This window comes from Schistocerca serialis, chromosome 3, assembly GCF_023864345.2.
Source record: "Schistocerca serialis cubense isolate TAMUIC-IGC-003099 chromosome 3, iqSchSeri2.2, whole genome shotgun sequence".
Lineage (NCBI taxonomy): Eukaryota > Metazoa > Arthropoda > Insecta > Orthoptera > Acrididae > Schistocerca > Schistocerca serialis.
This window is the reverse complement of record NC_064640.1, coordinates 905,634,446-905,658,069: the sequence shown is the minus strand read 5'-3', so window position 1 is coordinate 905,658,069 and position 23,624 is coordinate 905,634,446. Positions and strand designations below refer to the sequence as shown.

General features: G+C 38.6%; 1 protein-coding gene across 1 annotated transcript in view; it reads left to right on the top strand.

Moving 5' to 3' along the window:
* LOC126471314 (GTPase-activating Rap/Ran-GAP domain-like protein 3) overlaps positions 1-23,624 on the top strand; it is a 346,167-nt gene that overhangs the window by 273,394 nt on the left and 49,149 nt on the right. The window contains exons 17-19 of the mRNA XM_050099436.1: positions 8,416-8,529; positions 16,638-16,866; positions 23,277-23,360. Of these exons, the coding sequence (XP_049955393.1) occupies positions 8,416-8,529; positions 16,638-16,866; positions 23,277-23,360 (427 nt within the window). The remainder of the gene's footprint in view (positions 1-8,415; positions 8,530-16,637; positions 16,867-23,276; positions 23,361-23,624) is intronic.

Below are 23,624 nucleotides of genomic sequence, written 5' to 3'. Positions count from 1 at the left end.
CACTACCTTCGTCACAAATCGTTCGTCGTCAGTTACCATTTGCTGATACCATTCACAAAATTGCATTCGGCGATCAGGATCGCCATAACAAATCGCATGCAGTAATCTTGGAATGTAAACTTTCCACTTTGCAGCTTTCAGAATTCTTCTTACACTTGTACTGCTAATCCACACTTCACGTGCACATTGCGTAGCAGACTTCTGTGGAGAATTAACAAACGTTTCCAACACGAGAGCCGACGAAGCAGGACTTCTAGCTGTACGCTGTCTTCCTGATCTTCCTTTGTAAATATCACAAATCGTTCCATGCAATTCAAACTTGTCAATGATGCGTTTAATTGTCAGGCGGATTGGCGGTTGGTTCTGTTTCAAACTCCCGCCTCCACTGACGTTGCACTTCAGCGGCGTTATCAAACTTGAAAAACCTCTTCACAATACATTTTCGTTGCTCGAATGTCAAGCGTGCTCCAGCCATCTTCATTTCTCAATACCGAGATGAAAGTACTAATATCTGTTGAGCCAAAGACCACACTACAACACACTCATAACTAAATTCGAACGACAATATCGATATCTCGATAGAAACTGGAATTAATTTGCACCTGCACATACGCAACCAAATGCACAGATTTCAAAAGCTGGTTGCTGTCGTAGCAGCAGTAACGACTTGAATGAGTTGCATTCGCGCGCTCTTCCGCCCATATTTGCCTTTTGCAGCATCACTAACACTGCCCATATTGTACTGTAAGTCAGAAACGTGGAGAGATACTCTATCCACTGATGTGTGTCTATTTTCTGTGTGTCTTGTAGTTTTTGTGCAGCAGTCTTCTGAAACCCCAGGGCCACTTACGAATAATCTTGTATACAGAGTAGTCAGAAACAGTTTGGAAAGCTAGTATAGGTGTTGTAGGGAAGTTTGTGCGGAGAAATAGTTGTTTACAAAAAAAATCTGTATGTATAGTGTGATAAAGTCGTACTGCGTGTCATAATCCCTCAAATCTAGTCCACAATCGAATGGTGCTGGCTGCTGTAGAACGTTTGTGGTCAGTTACCGAATAGCCGAAGACAATGAAAGCTCCACTTGCCACATCTCTGACCGGCAATCAGTCTAGAAAAGAAGCAGCCTCCGTCAATTTTTGCCCAATGCCGACTTTTGGTTTGTTTACAGTGCCTCGCGCAACGTGTCTTCTTCCAAGGTTAATCGGTATACAGCTCCTACATGTGTGGGCTTACCTCATAATAGAAGTGTCAGAGTGGGTACGCGACATCACTGAATGTTTCCTGCCGCAAGGGTGGAGTCGATAAGCGAACGTCCATGCACTACATCTTGTGAAGTGCTGAATGAAGACACAGCTGTTCCAAACGTTTATACAAGGAGGTGATTGGGTTATCTCCTAATATAGTGAGAATCTCGTTTTGCCCAACGTAGTGCAGCAACTCAACGTGTCATGGACTCAAAAAGTCGATGAAAGTTCCCTGCAAAAATACTAAACCATGATGCATCTATGGCCACCCATAGTTTGCGAAAGCGTTGCGGTGCAGGATTTTGTACACGAGCTGACTTCTCGATTATGTCGCACAAATGTTCGATGGGATTCACGTCGGGTGACTGGGCGGCCAGATCATTCGCTCCAACTGTCCAGAATATTCTTCAAACCAGTTGCGAACAATTGTGGTGAATTATCGGTTCAGTTGGACGAGAGGGCGCAGTCCATTCCATGTCGATTATATCATGCAGTGTTGCTTGTTGTGAGCACTGAAAACTCCACCCAAACGCCGCTGCTCTCGGTCGTTAAGTGAAGGCCGTCGACCACTGCGTTATTCTTGGTGACAAGTAATGCCTGAAATTTGGTATTCTTGGCACACTCTTGACACTGTGGATCTCGTGATATTGAACTTCGTAAAGGTTTCCCAAATGGAATGTCCAATGTATCTTGCTCCAACTACCATTCCGCATTCGACATCTGTTAATTCCCGTCTGCGACCATAATCACGTTAGAAACCTTTCCACATGAATCACTTGTGTACAAATGACAGCTTCCCCGATGCACTGCACTTTTATACCTTGTGTACGCGATACTACCGTCATATGTATTTCTGACAACATTCACTCACTTGCATCCTTCAGTCGAAGATGTCTCTATCAACATGGTAGCGTTCACTAAAACTGAGGGTTTTTTTTCATGAAGTCTGCAGCGACCTGACGTGACATATTTTTGACTTGTTAATTAAATGCGCAAAGGAAGACTTCTCAGCGATTTTTCTTTATCTTTCATCTGAGTAAAAAAAATTGTCACTCACTCTATGTAGGCCTACAATACTGCTGTTTGAGATACCGTCACAGACTGTGCCCCAAATAACTTTACGAGTGCCAAGATATGGCTCCTTAGAGAGAACTCGGCTGTTGGCGTTATCAGTTGGATGCAACCTACTTTTATACAGATATAGCAAAAAGATTCAGTAAAAACATGTTCATTAACTAAACTGTATTGGCCGCCTCACATAAACTTTCTGGCGTTAGCTGCTTTAAACGGTATTATTCATTTTGGACATTTAATGCAGAAAGGAATAGAGCAAGCGAAGCCAGAAATGAGAGAGAGTAATTTAGAGAAACCACGGAAAACTGAAATGAAGAGGATCCGGCAGAGTTTTGAACCCCACTCCTCCCGGATCGGCGTCGACTGTCTCCTCCATCTCACAGCTTCAGACGATGATGTCGCCTAGACGCTGAATATCAAACGACCCTCTTTTCTTCACTCGATGAGTAGGGGAAGCAGCATAGCCTACAGTCTCACATAGCCTGATGCAGTGTCAAAAGCGTCAGTTAAAATCGCAGTTTCTTCACATTGTCTCTAAAATCACAGTTCATCTATCGGATACGGATGCCGTGTTTGGTACGACTGTCCAACAGACAGGCGATACTGGTGGTGGGTTTTGTTATGAATATCTCCCTTTTGACTGTTTTCACTGCTGTTGGTGACGAATGGTACGACTCCACATATTAAACAGTGATCGCAGTTGTGTGAGGTAATACGAGTAAAGCCACGCTGGCCGCCAACCGCCTGGAATGGAGCTGAGTCTTCGCACTGCGTTGGCAGCTCGGCACTCCCGTGCTGTCTAATATCTCACACGCGCTGACAGCGGACTCTAATACACCAGACCAGAAGCTCCGCTCACAGCTACGAAAGGCAGCGCCTAGTGAAACGCAAAACCCCCAACCAGAGCAGAGAATATGCTCTGAAAATCTCCCATAACTTCTCATTCATTCACGCTCTTTGACAATACTACGGCCGCGACGATGCGGCTCTACGGTGGCAAAGGTCACATGCGATTAATCGACACAGCACTTGCAGCAGACACTATGGGGCCCGTGCTCTCAGGAATTCCGCACCCGCATTGCCATTTTTTTCAGAGAGAAATTAGCATATCTGAATTGAGAATAATAATGCTTTTTAGGCCAGTATATTTAAATCACTAAATACAAAGAATTGTCGTGAAATGGTGACTGTTTTCGAACATCTGAATATAATCATCATAATTCTCTAGTATTAAAACACATTTTACATATTCTGACGGAAAAAATTGCAACACCAAAAAATAACTATTGTGGCGTCAAGAAATTTCGTGAACTTATTTGTCTAGGTAATATATTTAAGAGATTAACATTGGAAGATCACAGGTTAAAGCAAGCGCGAGATAAGGCATTTAAAATGTGAAATGCTGGTACATTAATAATTGGTGTAAGCACCAGTATGTTGAATGCGAGCATGCAAACGTGCATGCATTGTATTGTACAGGAGCCGGATGTCAGTATGTGGGATGGAGTGTCATGCCTGTTGCAATTGATCAATCAGTACAGGGACGGTTAATGCTATTTCTGTATGGCGCTGGAGCTGTCGTCCGATGGTGTAACATAGGTGTTCGATCGGAGACAGATGTGGTGATCGAGCTGGCCAAGCAACTCTGTAGCGCATGTTGGGTTACAACAGAAGTATGTGGGCGAGCGTTATCCTATTGGACACACCCCCTTAAATGCTGTTCAAGAATGGCAGTACAACAGGTCGAATGGCCAGACTGACATATAAATTTGTAGTCAGGGTGCACGGGATAACCACGGGAGTGCTCCTGCTGCCATGCGAAATCGCACCCCAGGCCATAACTCAAGGTGTAGGCCCAGTGTGCATAGCATACAGACTCGTTGGTTGCAGTCTCTCAACTGGCCTCCTGACCAACACACGGCCACCACTGGCATCAAGTCACAACCAGCTTTCGTCAGAAAACACAACACACCTCGGCCCTGACATCCAGGGACCTCTCGCTTGACACTACTGAAGCAGCAAATGGTGGTGGTTTGGGGTCTGTAGAATGCACGCTATAGGGCGTCTGATTCGGAGCCATCCTTGAGATAACCATTTTGTAGTAGTTCGTTGCGTCACTGTGGTGTCAACCGACGCTCAGTTTCCTGTAACAAAGAAGTATGTACACCAAAGCCATATGCCAAACACAGCGGTCTTCCTTATTGGTAGTATCACATACACTATATGATCAAAAGTATCTGGACACCTGACTGAAAATGACTTTCAAGTTCATGGCACAATCCATCGTAATGCTGGAATTCAGTACGGTGTTGGACCACCCTTAACCTTGATGACAGCTTCCACTCTCGCAGGCTTACATCCAGTCAGGGGCTGGAAGGTTTCTTAGGGAGTGGCAGCCCATTATTCACTGAGTGCTGCACTGAGGAGAGGTATCGATGTCAGTCGGTGAGAGGTGGCACGCAGTCGGTTCCAAAACATCCCGAAGGTGTTCTATAGGATTCAGCTTAGGACTCTGTGGACGCCACTCCATTACAGGGATGTTATTATCATGTAACATCTCCGCCACAGGCCATGCATTATGAACAGATGCTTGATCATGTTCAAAGATTCAATCACCATCCCCAAATTACTCTTCAACAATGGGAAGGAAGAAGGTGCTTAAAACATCAATGTAGGCCTGTGCTGTGATAGTGCCACGCAAAACAACAAGGGGTGCAAGCCCCTTCCATGAAAAACACGACCACACCATAACACCACCACCTCCAAATTTTACTGTTGGCACTACACATGCTGGCAGATGACATTCACCGGGCATTCGTTATACCCACACCCTGCCATCAGATGGCCACATTGTGTACCATGATTCGTCACTCCACACAATGTTTATACACTGTTCAGTAATCCAATGTTTACTCTCCTTACACCAAACGAAGCGTCATTTGGCATTTACCGTCGTGATGTGCGGCTTATGAGCAGCCGCTCGACCATGAAATCCAAGTTTCCTCACCTACCGCCTAATTGTCATAGTACTTGCAGTGAATCCAGATGCAGTTTGTAATTCCTGTGTGATGGTCTGGATAGATGTCTGCCTCTTACACATTATGACCCTCATCAACTGTCGGCGGTCTTTGTCACTCAACAGATGAGGTCAGCCTGTATGCTTTTGTGCTGTATGTCTAATGACTACTGAGGTCTGTGATATGGGGTACCTGGCAGTAGGTGGCAGCACAATTCACCTAATTTGAAGAAACGTATGTTTTTGGATGTGTCTGGATACTTTTGATCACATAGTGTCTCTTCTATAAAAATCATCATGGATTCTGTAAACAGAGATCATGTAAAACTTAGCTAACTCTGCTCATTCATGATATACAGAACACTATAGACAAAGACTGCCTTATTGAGACCATTTTCCTTACTTCCAGGTGGCACCTGATTCAGTTCTGCACCATCATTTAGCGCAAAAACTACAAGCTTACTGAGAGTCAGCCAAAATTTTTTACTAGATTCAGGTAGAAACCAACACTTTATTCTTAATGTGATGAAATGGGCAAATGTAAGGACGATTTTGGGAGAATATTCAATAATTGTTATAGGGTTGTTACTGTTTACAGTATATATATATATATATATATATATATATATATATATATATATATATATATATATATATATATATATGAGCTAGTGGATAATGTTGCAATCTCCATAAATCTGTCTGCAAATGATGCTGTGGTCTATATCAAGGCTGTAACACCAGAAGATTATAGCAAAATGTAGGAAGAGTTACAGAGGATGATGATTGGTGCTAGCCCTGAACTGTATGCAAACTGAGTAAGAGATTCATTACTGTTCAATTACACTACTGCTTACAAATCAAAAAATACCTAGGAGCAACATAGTGGAGCTAAAATGACTGCATTAAAGTAATTGCAGGAAAAGCAGTTACCACACTGAGATTCACTGGAAATGCAGTTCATCCACAAAAGAAATGGTGTGCAGAATACTAATAGGACAGATTCTTGATTACAGCTCACCAGTTTGGGTCCTGTAGGCTATAGTATTAATAGAGGGAATAGGAAACATCCAATGAATTGTGGCATATTTCATCACAGGCTCATCTAATAACTGTGAGTTTGCTACAGAGATGTTCAGAAAACGCCAGTGGTAGACACTACAAGAGAGGCAGTGTGCATCGTGGAGAGGTTCACTGTTTAAAATACTGTGAGCCAAGAAATATCGGGAGACACATTATTTCATACCAGATACATTTCTCATGAGATGATCATGACAAGGAAATCTGAGAAACTAGAGTTCATACAGAGACTTATGAACAATCATTCTTCCCATGTAGGCCTACTATTCATGAATGGAACAGGAATCTGTGGAAGTCATGAAATGATAGTAGTGTCACATGTACCTTTCACCGCATACATCATAAGGTGGCTTGTGGAGTATAAGTGAAGATCTGATGGAGAGCTTCACTGGCATTAGTTATTTACATGTAACTATTTACAAGAATTTCTTTCACACCAGTAGCTCCTAACCTATAGCCAGCCTCTGTGGGTTTGGGGTAGCATCACATCCTTGTTAAGTAGACATTATGCATTTGAGCAGACCTCAGGTATTTGCATTGGTTTTAAATGTGCCATCAGAGTTCATTTCCACTGAATAGTCTACATTAGAATGTAATTTGCAGAACACACACCAGAGAAAGGAAACCCTTACCTTCCTAACTAAATACACAGACTCAATCACTGAGTATCAGCAATATTCAACAAATACAGATCACTTTCCTAGCTGTAGAGGTACCTAACATTAATTATGCGACAAACAGAAATAATTAGAAACAAAGATTTGTAATATTTAACATCCTAGCACTGGTGCCATTAGATAGACCACAGATTTTTCTAGATAAGGATACAAAAGGAATTTTGATCTTGGCCCTATTTAAGAAAATTTCATAGCATGAAATGAGTTTGGACATCAAAGGAAACTAATTTATGATGACCAGACAGTGATTTGAACACGTTCTTCCCAAAAATGAACCCAGTGTTTCAGCCACCTGGTCAGCATGGCTAAGTACAAATAAAAAACCATTCTCACTATAGGTATTTGCTCATTGCTATGACAAAACTTTTCAGTCTCATCTTATTCAGATAATCTCTTTTCAGTTCAACAGTCAGAAATTTGACTCACTATCTCCTCATTCTATTACTTATTGACATCAATTCACTATGGATCAAGTAATGAAAAATAATAATGTGGTATATGACAATGTTGTGTGACAATGCTATGATTTGTGGACAATGACTATGATATTGCCATGTTTCGTAGTTTGACATGCCGAGTAATTGAGATTACATAGTGCATATAAACTCAAGGTGATTTTTCCTGTGTTGCAATGAAAATGATTTCAGAATGGCACCCAAAATGTTTATTGCCTTAAGGAGTACTCACTATATTTTCAAGATGTCTTACAGAACATGTTCATGATCAAATGACCTCATTTAAAAATCAATATATCTCAGCCAACTTGGCAATTAAGTCAAATAAATATAATGTTTTACATTTAAGTAAAAAATGCTATGGAAAATATATGTCACTACTCAAAAGGACTAGCCTGTGACAATTGTGAGGTATGATTTCCAGTTATTTTCAGTGCACAACAATTATATCTTGTTTTTCAGAAATAAAAACATCATAAATTATGCTTTTTGTCCCTGCAAATACTTGAATATATATAAAACACATCATGACCCATCGGTTACCAATTTCATGGACATACTTTTCAATATGTTAGTTACATCAATAACAATGACACCTAACTTGGAGTGATAATTGCTTATGACAATACATGTGTTAAGCAATGAGCTTAACACATGTATTTAAGCCAAGATTCTGTGACTTCAGGAACCAGACATCATCAAATTATTTTGTGAAAATATTGCAAATTAAGACTTTGGTTGCCTTCACACAGAAATTGGCTGTTTCCATAGAATTAAGAGGTCTACCTGATCATACAAGCAAAATAATAAGGGTGATTTATACATCAGTCAGTGTTACCTAATTGACCCTTGTCTAATTTCAATTAAAGGTGGCAGCTCTCCAGAAGAAACTGTTGATAATGCAGTGGAGACACTCAGCTGCCTGGACTGCTTGGTGCCCTGCTAGTGACACAGATACTGTAGAAGGCTTTCAGTATATCCGGGTAAGCTTGTACATAAATTTCCTTTTTTTATTTATTTATTATTATTATTATTATTATTATTATTATTATAGGAATAGTAGTTGAACCATTATCTGGTTTAAATGCTGAAGTATCTCTGATCACTTTGATGTCATAAGATATTTTGTTGTATGCTGTAGCTAATTCCCTGCTTGGCATGGTCAATTTTGTTTTAGTGGTCTACTTGAGTGTTTTGTAGTGATATCCCAGTTTCTTCTTGTTTTATGGGACTGAATACCCTGGTTTTAACTAGAAAATGCTCATTAAGATTTAAGGGTTTCCTGGTGAAAATTATTGGCATTGGCATTGGAAGGACTTGAAGTTTTTTGAAATACAGACTTGGATGAGAGTCTGGGAGCTGCACTTCCCATGGCTTATACTGTTCTCTATTGTGCTATGAAACAACTTCTTCTAGCACTTGAGTTTTCTCTGAAAATTATACAATACAGCAGTACAGATTCTGCTTTGCCAAAGTAAATATTTTTTGTTGTTTCATTTGACATGCAACTTGACAGAATTTTTATACAGTAACAGATGATATCTATTGTAAACCTGCATTCAAGATGGCGGCGTGTGTAGATATCCGCGATTTTACTCCTAAAATAAGTTACAGTGAAGCCGTTAAAAATTCGTGTGTAAGTTGCAAAAGTGAATTATTAAAGTATAATGAGCGTATTGCTAGTTTACAATGTGTAATCAGCAGTCTAAGAATAGAAATCGACAGCCTGAAGTCCGAAAATATGGAACTGAAGTCGAAGCGAAACATGGATCCATTGCTTCAAGACAGACAGAAGGACAAAAACTTTCGCGAGAACATGGCTACATTGGTGCAAAATGACGCTGATAAATCATCAGAATGGAAGGTAGTACACAACAAGCGTCAAACAATCGGCACTAAAAATTCGTGTACAGCAAATGTTTCGAGGTTCGAGAATGTAAACAATTTTGATGTACTTTGTTCTAGTAATAGTCTCACTGAAAGTGAAAACAATCGTAAGAAGAGTGTGCCGATAAACTATCGGAAAAAGGTTAGGTTTGATCTTCCAAAGCCACAACGTTCAGTTAACAGCAATGAAAGTGGCAGTGGTGTGATCCAGTCTGCTGTGAGTGAAACATCAACAAATCGTTTTCACATTTTCGCTGATAGTCATGGTAGAGGCATGGCTGATATAGTGAAAAGCAGTTTTAATGCTGCCGATGTGGAATTGTGAAGCCAGGTGCTAAACTTCAAGAAGTTGTAGCGGGGTGTGATCCTGAAAAAGTAAAAAACGAGTGTGTGATCTTAATAGGTGGCTCAAACAACGTTGCCTGCAACGAAGGGAATGATGCCATACAGTCGCTCAGGAAGAAAATATCGGCGCTTCATCAGTCTAAGGTATTTGTTGTGAACATTCCGAAGAGACATGACTTAATTCCACAGTCCTGTGTAAATGAGGCTATCTCACAAACGAACTCTAAGTTAGCAAAGTTGTGTAAGCATTTTAAAAATACTTGTGTTGTAGATGTAAGCAGTTTTGGACGAGAATTATTTACAAGACACGGTATGCACCTGAACAGATCAGGAAAAAAAGCATTAGGTACCCTCATAAAAACAAAAATATTGGAAGAAGTCCACAAATGTACCCCAAAGTTGGAACCAATCGCACTTGAATGGCTCCAACCATCAAGTCAGACTCGGTTTCAAACTCAAATGTTTCAGGAAATTGTTAGTAATGAACATACTGTGTCTGTAGCTACCGATAATTTTTTAGGCAAAAGTTTAGATCTGTCTCTAATTCCAAAGAAATGACGATTTTTCACCAAAATGTGGGAGGACTTGGTAATAAAGTAAATGACATTACTGTTCTGTTAGAGGAACCACAAGGAATAAAAGATACTGATGTATTATGTTTTAGTGAACATCATGTGAAGGATATTGAAAGGCTACAGCTAAGTGGTTACTGTCAGGCAACGCATTACTCTAGAACCATCATGGAAAAAGGTGGAGTGGTAATTTATGTAAAAAACAACATATCTTACAATGCATTAGATTTAAAGAGCTATTGTATAGAGCAACAAATTGAAGTATGTGGTGTTGAGATTACTGTAAATGACTTCACAGCTGTAGTGTTAGCACTGTATAGATCTCCCTCAGGGAATTTGAATGTATTTCTTAAGCACTTAGATTCTTTATTATCCATACTGTACTCAAAGTCCAAGAACTTGATAATTACTGGTGATTTCCTAAATGAGAGCAATAGTAAAGCTGATTTAGTACATTTAATGGAGTCTTATAATCTGATGGCAATAGTAGATTTCCCAACTAGGATTACTGTTAACAGTAAAAGTCTGATAGATAATATATTTATAGATAAGTCTAAATGCAATGAGATCACTGTACATCCAATCCTTGGCCTTTCTGATCATGGTGGTCAATTGCTTAGGCTCAATTACATCAGTGTATGCAACAGTTCCGAGCATTCTTGGAAATCTTTTAGGATAATAAATGAACAGGGCCTTAAAAAATTCAATGATAGCCTAAAAGAGATAGACTGGAGCCGAGTTTATAGGGAAACAGATGTAAACAAAAAGTACAATTCATTTTTACATGAATTCATGTCTGTATTTGAGTCCATCTTTCCCAAAAAAGTAGTTAGAAATAGTCATATAGGCAATGCCAAGAAGTCTTGGATCACTACAGGGATAATAACATCGTGTAGAACAAAGAGGATGTTATACAGTTCTCTCAGGACTTGTAATGATCCAAAGAAACAACAACACTACAAACTTTACTGTAGCATTCTCAAGAAGGTTATAAATAAATCTAAAAGTATGTGCATAAAATCAGAAATTGAAAGCTCAGAAAATAAAATTAAAACTATATGGAATGTAATAAAGAGGGAAACTGGCAGGACAACAGGGAACATGTCTCAGGTAGAGATTAATACAGGGGACAGTATCATAAAGAAACCTGAGTTGCTTGCAGAAATATTTAATAACCATTTTTTGAGAGCAGGCTGTAATGGTTCTATGGAAGAATCATTGTCCCTCCTACAGAAAGCTATTAGCAACAGAATCCCACAGTTATCCTTACCTCCAGTTACTGTAAGCGAAGTCATAAGAGTAATTAGATCATTAAAAAATAAAAATTCTGCTGGTGTGGACAATATTTCTAGTAAAATACTGAAACACTGTTATAAATTTGTTAGTCCCGTCTTATGCAACATATACAATGCATCCCTACAAGATGGGATTGTCCCTGACAGACTTAAGTTGGCTGTAGTGATTCCTCTCTTTAAAAAAGGGGATAAAAGCATTGTTACAAACTATCGCCCAATATCCCTATTAACTACCTTCTCGAAAATTCTAGAAAAACTCATGCACAGGAGGATTGTAGACCATCTCAACTTCCACAGTATCTTAAGCAAAAATCAGTTTGGGTTTCGTGCCGGTCTTTGTACTGAACAGGCAATATTCTCTTTCAGCAACCAAGTTTTGGAAGCCATTAACAAAAAAATGTCTCCAGTGGGTATTTTTTGTGATCTTACGAAAGCCTTTGACTGTGTAAACCACCAAATTCTTTGGAAAAAGGCAGAATACTATGGTTTAGGTGGTACTGTTGGCTTGTGGCTACAATCATATCTACATGATCGGAAGCAGACTGTAATGCTAAATGGCTCTTCTGGAGAACCTGCCTCGTCTTAATGGGGCACGATAACGTGTGGTGTGCCTCAAGGCTCCGTTTTGGGCCCACTGCTTTTCCTCATCTTTATTAATGATCTTCCTCTTTGTTCTGAGACAAACAGCAAATTTACCCTGTTTGCCGATGATACCACAATTCTAATTGACCATTTGATTGATCATGATCTTGAAAAAACTACAAATACTGTTTTTAATGACATCTTAAATTGGTTCTCCTCAAATGGTCTCTCGCTCAATGCAGATAAAACTCATTATATGAGGTTCCATACATCACAAAGTAATCCCGATGAAATTAACATAAAATGTAGAGATCAACCAATACAGAAAGTTGAAGACACAAAATTCCTGGGTGCTTACATAGACAGTAAATGTAATTGGTCAGTTCACATTCTTCATCTATGTAAAAAACTTAGCTCGGCAACATTTGCATTACGGGTGATTTCTTCAGTGGCTGAAGTTGACACTATTAAGGTTGCCTACTTTGGCTACTTCCACTCATTGATGTCATATGCTATCATATTTTGGGGGAACCAACCACTTGCAAAAAAAATTTTCACCATCCAAAAAAAAGCAATCAGAATAATGTGTGGGGTCCATCAAAGACACTCTTGCAGGCACTTGTTTCGGAAGATAGGTATCCTAACAACTGCCTCACAGTATATTTTTTCCTTGCTGACCTTTGTGTGCAAAAATTATTCCATCTACCAAGACAACAGTAAATTCCATGGTTATAACACCAGAAACAAAAACAATCTACATTTAGAAATGAAACGTCTCACTCTGGTACAAAAAGGAGTTTACTACTCCAGCATTAAGCTGTTCAATGCTCTACCACTACATATCAAATGTGTTCATACAGAACTGCCAAAATTTAAACAAGTTCTCAAAGATTACCTGACAGAGAAATCTTATTATACTGTGGATGAATACCTGAAAGAAAATGTATACCATCACTAAACTTATTGTGTCTAGAAGTAGTTCAATTGATTTTATTGTGCATTTGGGCATTAGCGCACTTTTTGTAACAACAGATTGGCTGTACATGTATTTACTCTTGTAGGCCTAATATCTGATTTAACTTTGTGCTCTTATCTTTAATCTTTATTTGAAACTCCTTTTTCTGTCAAATGGTAGTTATGTTATCTAGCTGACATTGTATCTGTTACTGTATTTATAGTATGTCTTACTTAAACGATGTACAATTTGCCATTGAATTGCCCTTGTATTTATTGTAAGTTTAAATTGAAACCTGTACAATTTGACACGTTCCATATCCTTGTGATTGACTCCCTAACTGGATCTACGGAACAAGAAATAAATAAATAAATAAATATATTCTGTATGTTGAACCCATCTCAGATCCTCCTGAATCCATAGTCTAAGAAACTTTGTTGCACTTATGTTTTCCAGGTTTCTGGTGACTATCTCTATAGGTGGGGTTAATGGATACTTAGTCTGTACTGTGTAGAGATTGATAGTAACAATTTTTTTTATATTTGTTATTAGATTGTTTGCAAAATACAAATCTGTAATGTCTGAGATGCATAATTTGATTTCATTGTGTTGCAAGCATGAATCCTCCATTAAACGTAAAGGCTACACAACTGCTTACCGACACAACTACAAGATGTAATAATCCTGACACTCTTGTGCTGTGATAGGTCACATCACTTTAAAGCTTACAAGAGAATTTTCACAAAAATGAAAAGGTATTATGAGCCAGAAATCAAAGCATCAAAATCCAAAGTGAATAATGAATACTTTCTTAGTACATCAACACATGTAATGTAGTATGGGAGGTCATCAAAACAGAGGTAACCATCAAAAGAAAGCCTCTAATGGCCTCACTATCGATGGGATGTTAAACTCTAATCTCTCTCAAAAGAAATCCATTGCTATTCTAATCTTTCCAAATTTACACTACCATTTGTGGAAATTACAACACCAAGAAGGAAACATGTGAATTCATTTTATTTAATACCACAGGTTAGATACATGACAAGTAACAAATGATTACCTTTTCAAATCAGTTCATGTCCTTTGAGCTCTACTATTTAGTATGTCATATGGCCACAATGCTTTGCAATTAGAGCTGCTACATGGCATGGCATTGAATCAATAAGATTCTGAATATGTTCCTGAGAGACTTCTCTTCATGCAGTTTGTATCCGAGTACACAAATCTGTGACACCAGTTACTGGAGGACTGTGACGCACCAAATGCCAACGACCAATATCCCAGACATTTTCGATGGGCGACATGTCTGGTGAACGTGCAGTCCAGAGAAACAATGGTACCTGTCACTCTTTGAAGAAGGCCTGTGCATTCCTCGCAATATGTGGCTGGGCATTGTCCTGTTGATATGTGGCCTGTGGAGATGCCTGAAGCAGGGGGAGTACTTTAAGCTCCACAACCTCTGTTAGTTACTGGCTGTTGCTCAAAGTGCCCACAATATATGTGAGGTGAGATTGGTTGTTGTTATCAATGGTGCCCCAAACCATCACACCTAGTGTTTGTCTGCTATGCCACTCCACAATGCAGCCCTCCAGGTTGCACTCACCGCGGTACCACCAGACACGTATGTGGTCATCACTGTAGGACACGATGAAGTGGGACTCATCCAAAAAGATTACATGTTGCCACTCAGCACCCCAGCGACAGTGCTCACATGCCTATTGGAGTTGGAGGAGCTTGTGATTTCTGGACAGTGGAAACCAACATAATGGCATGCATGCTACCAGTCCAACCTGCAGTTGACGGTGACGAACCATCGATGCAGACAAGTTCACACCTGTTGCAGTAATCCAGCGACGAGCCAAAGCTGTGGATGATGCTTTATGGTCCATAATGGTCATGCGGAAAAGATGACAGTCATCCTGTGTTGTGGTCATGTTCTGTGGTCCAGTTCCCACTCATTGCTGCGTACGACCTTCCTGTATCCACTGCTTCCACACACGCATCACTGTAGTAGCAGCATGCCCTGTGTGAGCCAAAGTGTCATGGTATGATAACCCCGTCGCCCAGAGACCGAGCATTCTGCCTTATTCAAACAAGCTCACATGCCGATATGGCTCCATTTGATGTCAACAAAGCATACTGGCACTAACTGTATTGTTTCCACCTTGTGTGACAGCTCTGCACTGACTACACTAGACGCAACACTGACGCTGTCGGACCGACATGAGAGGGCTCTGCTCTGCCTACGTGTACCCCATCTCACTGCAAAATGTATCATGTATTGCTTGCACACCCGTCGTCACTTCCACCAAGTGTGGCATTATTCAGATAATTCCTTCTTGGTGTTGCACTTTTCATAAAAAGCAGTGTATTAAACACACATTTTATAAACCATATTCTGGAGAACAATGTATGGGACAATGCAAAGCTGAAGCACTATCTCATTTTATCAAACAACTCTTACTGTAATTAATTTTAAGGAGCTGTTAAATAAGTTAGTTTATTGGAAACACTTATTGTTAAAGGAATCACATAAAATACTTTAAAAATATCATTAGTATAATGCAAAAGCTGATCTTTCGTTTTTCTCACAAAAATGTTTCCTTTTTCTTAACTCTTAATGTGTTTCCATAAGAGTATGGAAAAATTTAACAGGACAAGGATGTTTCACTGAACAGTTTGAGGCAGTGAACCTGAGGTTGGAGAAGCTAGCTTAAGGAAATAATAGCATGTGGGAGTGGTCCTCATGTTGCCAGGTCCCTTGTTTCTTCTTCCCAATGAACCAGTGTCCTGCATTCTCTGATCAAGAGAAATAAACACTTATAATGATGGATGATGCCTGTTAGGAAATCATTCCTTGTACAGCCTTTCAACAGTGAGGACATTGCAATGTACTTCCCCACACAAAAGATGCATGTCAATGAGTTCTGCGAAACTGTACCGGTATTGCTCCATCATATTGTACTGTGTGTCTCTGAACAGCACTGAGTAACAAATGGGTCTGTTATTGATTCATTGCATATTGTGTCATGGGAGAATGTACATACGATAAAACAGAGCCACATTATGGACAAGTAAAGTAAATAAAACCTGCGTCATGGCTTCCTAGTAATCAGATTCATCGTCCTTGTTTCCTTGCAGGAAATAATGAATGTACATTTAAATAAAGAGCATGGTACATGTAAACTTGTACACATATTAGCTTTAAATAAGCTGTAAAACAGTAATGCTAGACAAAACAATAGACAAGTTTACTTCCATATATTCTTATGCTGGCTTCTCCGACCCCAGATTCCTTACCCCAAATTGTTCAGTGGAGCATTCTCTATGCATTGTTACAATTTTGCATGCTCTTACAGAAACACCCTGTATATTTTCAGTGTCTTATTTTTCATTTTTATACTGTAAGTTAATGGATTTTAATCCACAATTTTCATTTATCCCCTTAACAGGAGATACCATTATCAGAACATCCATCACTGATGACATTTGTGGATGGTGGCCTAACACCTAGTACTGAAACAAATATATGCTTAGGATATCGTCATCAGTTTGACCTTGTGAATGAACACTCAGGAGAGTACAAGCACTTACATACAGTGGAGTCATCACGGGCACATCTTGTTGCTGCTATTGATCTTTATGAAGATGAAGAGCCAGAATTATTACTCTGCTACAATCGTAAGTGAAACTTTCAAATTTTACCTATAATATCAATAACAAAAGAAAACACTTATAAAGTAAAATTTTATGCATCACAAAAACAACATAAATTTCAATTTAAATCTGTTAATTTCACATGTCTTTCAATAATACTATGTCTGAGATATTTAAGAACTCATCTGTTCATTCATATTTACATCCAGTAAAATCTAACCAGATTGATATTTATCTGTTGTAAATGGATTGGCAGCACATGGTGCTCACTTAATTACATTACATAACATACCTACAAGAACAGTTCAGTCACACTCATAGAGTGTGATTAATGGCAAAGCAATAGAAGCATTTAGAGTAAGCTTTAAAAAGAAATTCAGTTCAACATATTTCTTTATACATACAAATTTTCCCAGTGTTCAGATTGTATAAAATGTGAGTTAAAATTGAGTTTAGTAACAAACTGCAAGTAATAATTTTAAAACAGAGAAACATTAGAATAGCAAATTAACAGATATTTAAATTATATTAAATCAAGCAACAACACTAATAATAATATTGACTAGTACTTGATTACTGTATGAAAGATCAATTGCAATGACAAAATAATTTTATTTTTGCATCTTTCCCACCAATTTTGACAGAAAATTTGAGCAATGAATTTTGCTGGTACAACATTTAAGGTAATAATGATTTCTTGTAGAAATTGTATCCTTTACAGCAAGGTGTGAAGTGGGTTTTTGAATCTGGGAATGAATCCATAAATTTGCCCAATTTGTCAGCCTCTCAAACAGCTGCACTGGCAAAAATAATAACAGTAATAATCATATAACTACTAATGAAGCTTGAAGGAATTAATAAGTACTTGTAGGAAATAATCAGATTGTGAGATATAAATTATGGCAACACTTAGGAATGAAAATCAATAAAAGTACTTTTAATATCTCAAGATTAAAACTCTTAATTTTTACTGTATGCCTTTTTTATATTCTATCAAAAATAGCTAACTAGGAATGCTTAAAATTAAGTGAAACCCATTGACTGTAGTGAACTATTGTCCAGTGCTGTTTTTCTTGTATTTACTCGAGTAAAAATCATCCTATCACTGAATTAAATCTACTACCTGCTTTGCCCACAACTGAGCCCATGCAATCCTTCTATTTCATTTACCAACAATACCAGCACACAGGTATTTGTACATGTTGATTTATTGCAGTTGTAATTAACTGATATTGTAGTCACATGATACTACACTTTTTGTGTTTCATGAAGTGCACAATGTCACATTTCTGAATACACAAAATGACTTACTAATAATTGCACCACTTTTAAATTTTAACAAAATGTGCATGGCAATCTGCAGCTATTTTCAGACAGTACTTCATTGTAGAGAGCTGCATCATCTGCACAGAATTTGAGGTTACTATTTATATTTTCTGCCAGGACATTAATATGCAAAAGGAACACTTCCTTGTGGCATACCTCAAGTTTGGCACCCATATGATTGTATCTTCATTAATAAGCATTTCTGAGGTACTGAGTTGAGCACTTCTTTGTAAGTTGAGCAATACTTCGTATCCTCAGTTGTCTTGATTGATGACATTCAGGATGTCACACAAGTAAAATGCTGGTTGGCAAAGAGGTTATAATTCTGTTCAAGATACCTCATTATGTTTGGGCTCAGAATACGATTAACTATTCTACATCAGATGGATGTCAGTAATATTGGATGATAATTTTGTACAGCACTTACCCTTCTTGCAGACAGGTCTGACCTGTGCTTCTTTTCAAATATTGGACACAGTTTACTGCTCTATGGATTTACAATATATTATGGTTTACAGAGGGGCTAACTGAGTCATAAGTTCTATGTAGAATTGAATAGGAAATCCAGTGGGTCCTAGGATCTTGTTCAGTTTTAGAGATCTTAGCTGTTTCTTAACACTGTTGACACTAATATCTATACCATCCATGCCTGCAGCTGTACAAAAATTGAAATAGATAATTCTCCTGTATCTTTCTTTGTAAAGGAACATTTGAAAATGGAATCCAGCACATCTTTTTCTTTGACATCCTCACCTTTAGTTACTGTTTCAACTGTTAGTGTCTGGAACCAAACTTTAGTGCCAATGAAAGCATTTACATGAGACCAGCATTTCTTTTGGTTTAGTGAAAGATCTTTTCATAAGATTCTACTACAGTCATCAATGAAGGCTTTAATCACTAGAATTTTGAGAGCCTTATCTGTGAGTGATATTTCTTTCTGTCTTTAAGATTTCACTCACTTCCAATAAATTTGATGCTAACAGTCATTGAGAAACAAGGAATTGATTCATCCTACATTCTTATGCTGAAATATGCATACATAAATGCTACAGCTTCCATTAGATGTGATTATGATAGCTCTGATTAGACTTCATCATAATAGTTAGAAATTCATACTAGAAAGTGGTGTCAGGCAAGGTAATCTTGTACCTTCACTGGAAACAGGAGATGTAAATACTGTATTAGTTCTGGAGGCAGACCACAACAATGGAGAGGGCACTACTGAGGAAAGTACACAAGCAGTAGACATAAAGATGGAGATGATTATGGAAGTAGCTAATCACAAGATGGAGAGCATCTCCATCCTAACATTAGTTCCCGTGCAATGTAATATAGCCAAGAGATGCCCTGATCTTCACTGATTTCCAAGCCATGGCAGTGGCACCATGAGACATGTGTGGTTCTGCTCATCCAGGGCTGTATACTAAAATACTGCTCAGAGTCAGCTATAAGCACTTCATGTTTGATTCTTGCTATACTCTGTCCACCTCAGGTTCATACACTGTCATTGACACTGCTGTGATTTGGACTCTGCTTATGACTTAAATCTTTAGACTCATGAGTGTTGGCATGGATTGGACTTTTCCCAGATTGTCGTACAGAATGCATTAATGGACAAACTGTCAAGTGCAGCCAATGGACTCTGAAGTATGTTCCAGACACTGTATTGTGTTTGTGCCATGTACCGGGTACCATGATAAGTGTGCAATAAGTACTTGTTGAAACAGAAAAGGAAATTCCATACCTACAAAAATACTGTTGTCCATCTCTGAAGAATTTTTAGAGTCTTAAACTGGGAAAATGAAGAAGGCATACTTGTACATGAAATATATTGAAACCATCATTGTGGATGGTAAATGGACTGAAGAAATTCACTGGTGGATTCCAGGATATAGGAAAAGACTGAAGTGATATCCTAATGGAAGATGGGCCCAAAGCATTACAAAAAATGCAGGAGCAACATGGTTGCAAATAACTGAAGACCATAATGTATGCAAAAGTCTAGTGGAAGTCTTTACCCATCAATGAGTGTCAAATGACATATGATATTGACTTATTGCCAAATGTTTACATAGGCATCCGAATTCTGGAAATATAAACCTAAGCTGAATGACTTGTGTCACAATACCGAGGTTTCTCAACTATACATCTGATTTGCTCTCTCAGTGTAAATCACAAGACAAACTACCAATGGGAGGCACTGTGGCATTTAACATACAGAAATACAATTGTAACATAGAAAGCATAAGGAATAAGTTACATCCAATGAGTCAACAAAACAATGCAATATATACATTTTAATATGTAATTGAATAACACAAATAATCCAAACCAGAGTATACTGGAATAACAAAATTCCATTTCTAAAAATTTCTTTTTTAATTTTTAAATTTAAATTTCTTATAAAATTATAAAAGGGCATATTTTACACACATCAAAAAGAGTTTTGCATCACCTCAATTCTGAGAGTTCCAGAACCTGTGCACAAAATTGGAATAGAGATCAACATAAACATCATTTCCACCCTTTTTATTGCTCATGAAAACCACACATTGCATGTTGTACCACCATACAGCAACACCTTCAGGGGTAGTGTTCCAAATTGCTTACACACCAGTACCTCTAATACCCAGTATCACGTCCTCTTGCATTGATGCATGCCTGTGTTCATCTTGGCACACTATCCACAAGTTCATCAAGGCACAGATGGTCCAGATTGTCCCACTCCTCAATGGCGATTTAGCGTAGATCCCTCAGAGGGATTCATGGGTCACGTCACCCATAAACAGCCCTTTTCAAACTATACCAAGCATGTTTGATAGAGTTCATGTCTGGAGAACATGCTGGCCACTCTAGTTGCACGATGTCATTATCCTGAAGGAAGTCATTCACAAGATGTGCACATTGGCGACGTGAATTGTCATCCATGAAGACAAATGCCTCATCAATATGCCGCCGATATGGTTGCACTATCAGTTGGAAGATGGCATTCACGTATCATACAGCCATTATAGTGCCTTCCAAGACCAGTAGCGATGTATGTTGGCCACACATAATGCCACCCCAAAACAGCAGGGAACCTCCACCTTGCTGCACTCGCTGCACAGTGTGTCTAAGACATTCAGCCTGACTGGGTTGCCTCCAAACATGTCTCTGACAATTGTCTGGTTGAATGCATATGCGACACTCATCTGTGAAGAGAAGGTGATGTCAGTCCTGAGCGATCCATTCAGCATGTTGCTGGGCCCATCTGTACCGTGCTGCATGGTGTTGTGGTTGCAAAGATGGACCTCACCATGGACGTCGGGAGTGAAGTTGTGCATCATGGAGCCTATTGCACACAGTTTGAGTCATCACACAACATCTTGTGTCTGCACGAAAAGCATTGTTCAACATGGTGGCGTTGCTGACATGGTTCCTCTGAGCCATAATCCATAGGTAGCGGTCATCCAATGCAGTAGTAGCCCATGAGCGACCTGAGTAGGGGATGTCATCAGCAGTTCCTGTCTCTCTGTATCTCCTCCATGTCCGAACAACATTGCTTTGGTTCATTCTGTGATGCCTGGACACTGCCCTCGTTGAGGGCCCTTCCTGGCACAAAGTAACAATGCAGACACAATCGAACTGCACCACTGACCTCCTAGGCGTGGTTGTACTACAGACAACACAAGCCATGTACCTCCTTCCTGGTGGAATGATGGAACTGGTCGGCTGTCAGACCCCCTCCATCTAATAGGTGCTGCTCATGCATGGTTTTTTACATCTTTGGGCGGGTTTAGTGACCTCTATGAACAGTAAAGGGACTGTGTCTATCATACGATATCCACAGTCAATGTCTATCTTCATGAGTTCTAGGAACCGGTGTGATGCTAAACTTGTTTTGATATGTGTATATCAATTGTACACCTGTTGCCTACATAGCCAATATTGTTATAAGGGAAATATAATGTGGAAAGTATATCACCATTGAGTAAGGGTACAGAAGATCACTGAAGTCTAGGTGATATGAATACAGAAACAATGCACGAAGTAGATGTCATAATTTTGTAGGTAACAAAGGGGAACACCTAAAATATTGCACTCTTTAAATACCGTATTCAAATTGCAATATTATAGAAGAACATCAGTAGAACACAAGGTCAAGGTGCTAAATGTATCATTGTGCTCAAAGTCTTGGTGTAATAGAGTCTAGTATGAGACTAGGAATTAAGTAATGAATAATTGTGTACAAACAGTTTCCAATATAGTGATATAAGTACAATATCCAACTAACTGTGTTGAAATTATATACAGATATTACAAAAAAATCGTAAAAGATTATGGTGGTTCGAGGACTAGGTGTAAAATGTATATAGAGCCATAACCATGAGGAGGGACATCAGCAATGTGAAGTGTACTGATAAAATGTATCGCATTACAGTGTTCAACTGACATAAATCTAGAATAAAATAGTGTAACAAAAAATATACAGTCTGACACAAGGTGTTCATACTAACATAACATGGTGCTCAAAGTCTAGGTTTGGTATAAGAAGCATCTAGTACAAGACCACCAGATAATGAATATATATGCAAATAGTTTTTTAACATATTGAAATAAGTAGAATGTCAGGGTAAATGTGATTAAATTATGTCCAGACATTACAAAACACCCCTATAAGACAATAGTAGCTCAAGGTCTGGATGTAAAATATACAGCCATTAGCATAGGGAAGGATAGCAATAATGTAATGTATACAAATAAAGTGTAGGGCACTAGTGTTCAACTGACATAAAATCAAAATAGAAACATGCAGCCTTGTAACATGAGATTTATTAAGGTGTAGTTGTATATGGTATTTGTATATATCCCTCTTGTGCAAATATGTACCCCCCTTTTCTATATCTGACCTTATTATGTTTGTAATTTGTGATCTATATGCTTTACCGATCCGATGATGACAATTTAGGTTTGCTGAAACCGGTCATCAAAAATAAATTATAATTAGCAATCTTGGAATCTGAAGTTTTTACTTCTAATTTCATATTATTTTTTGACTGTGAAAAATATTAAAAAGATAATTAATTACACTACTGGTACCTAATTTTTTTTATTTTTCCTCTTTCCAGATACTTGTCATTTCCAGAAACTTGTACCAGGAAAATCAACAACTGACTATGATTTCCGCTGGAATGCAATACCATCAGCAATAGGTTCGCATTCTTACAGTAATCTTATGTCATTTTCAGTTTTAGTTAATTACCTAGTGAAATTCTAATAAAATGTATTAGTGAATATGGCTTCCTCAGAGTGACAGAGGCTTGATCTGTGCATCAATGAGTGACTACATACACAAAAGTTCTGAACACTAGGAATGAATTTGTGGAAAATACAGTGACTAATGACTGTGCAAATCCGTATGTACAAAATAACTCAAAACTGATTTACTACTGTAAATTTATGTGCCACATCCATTA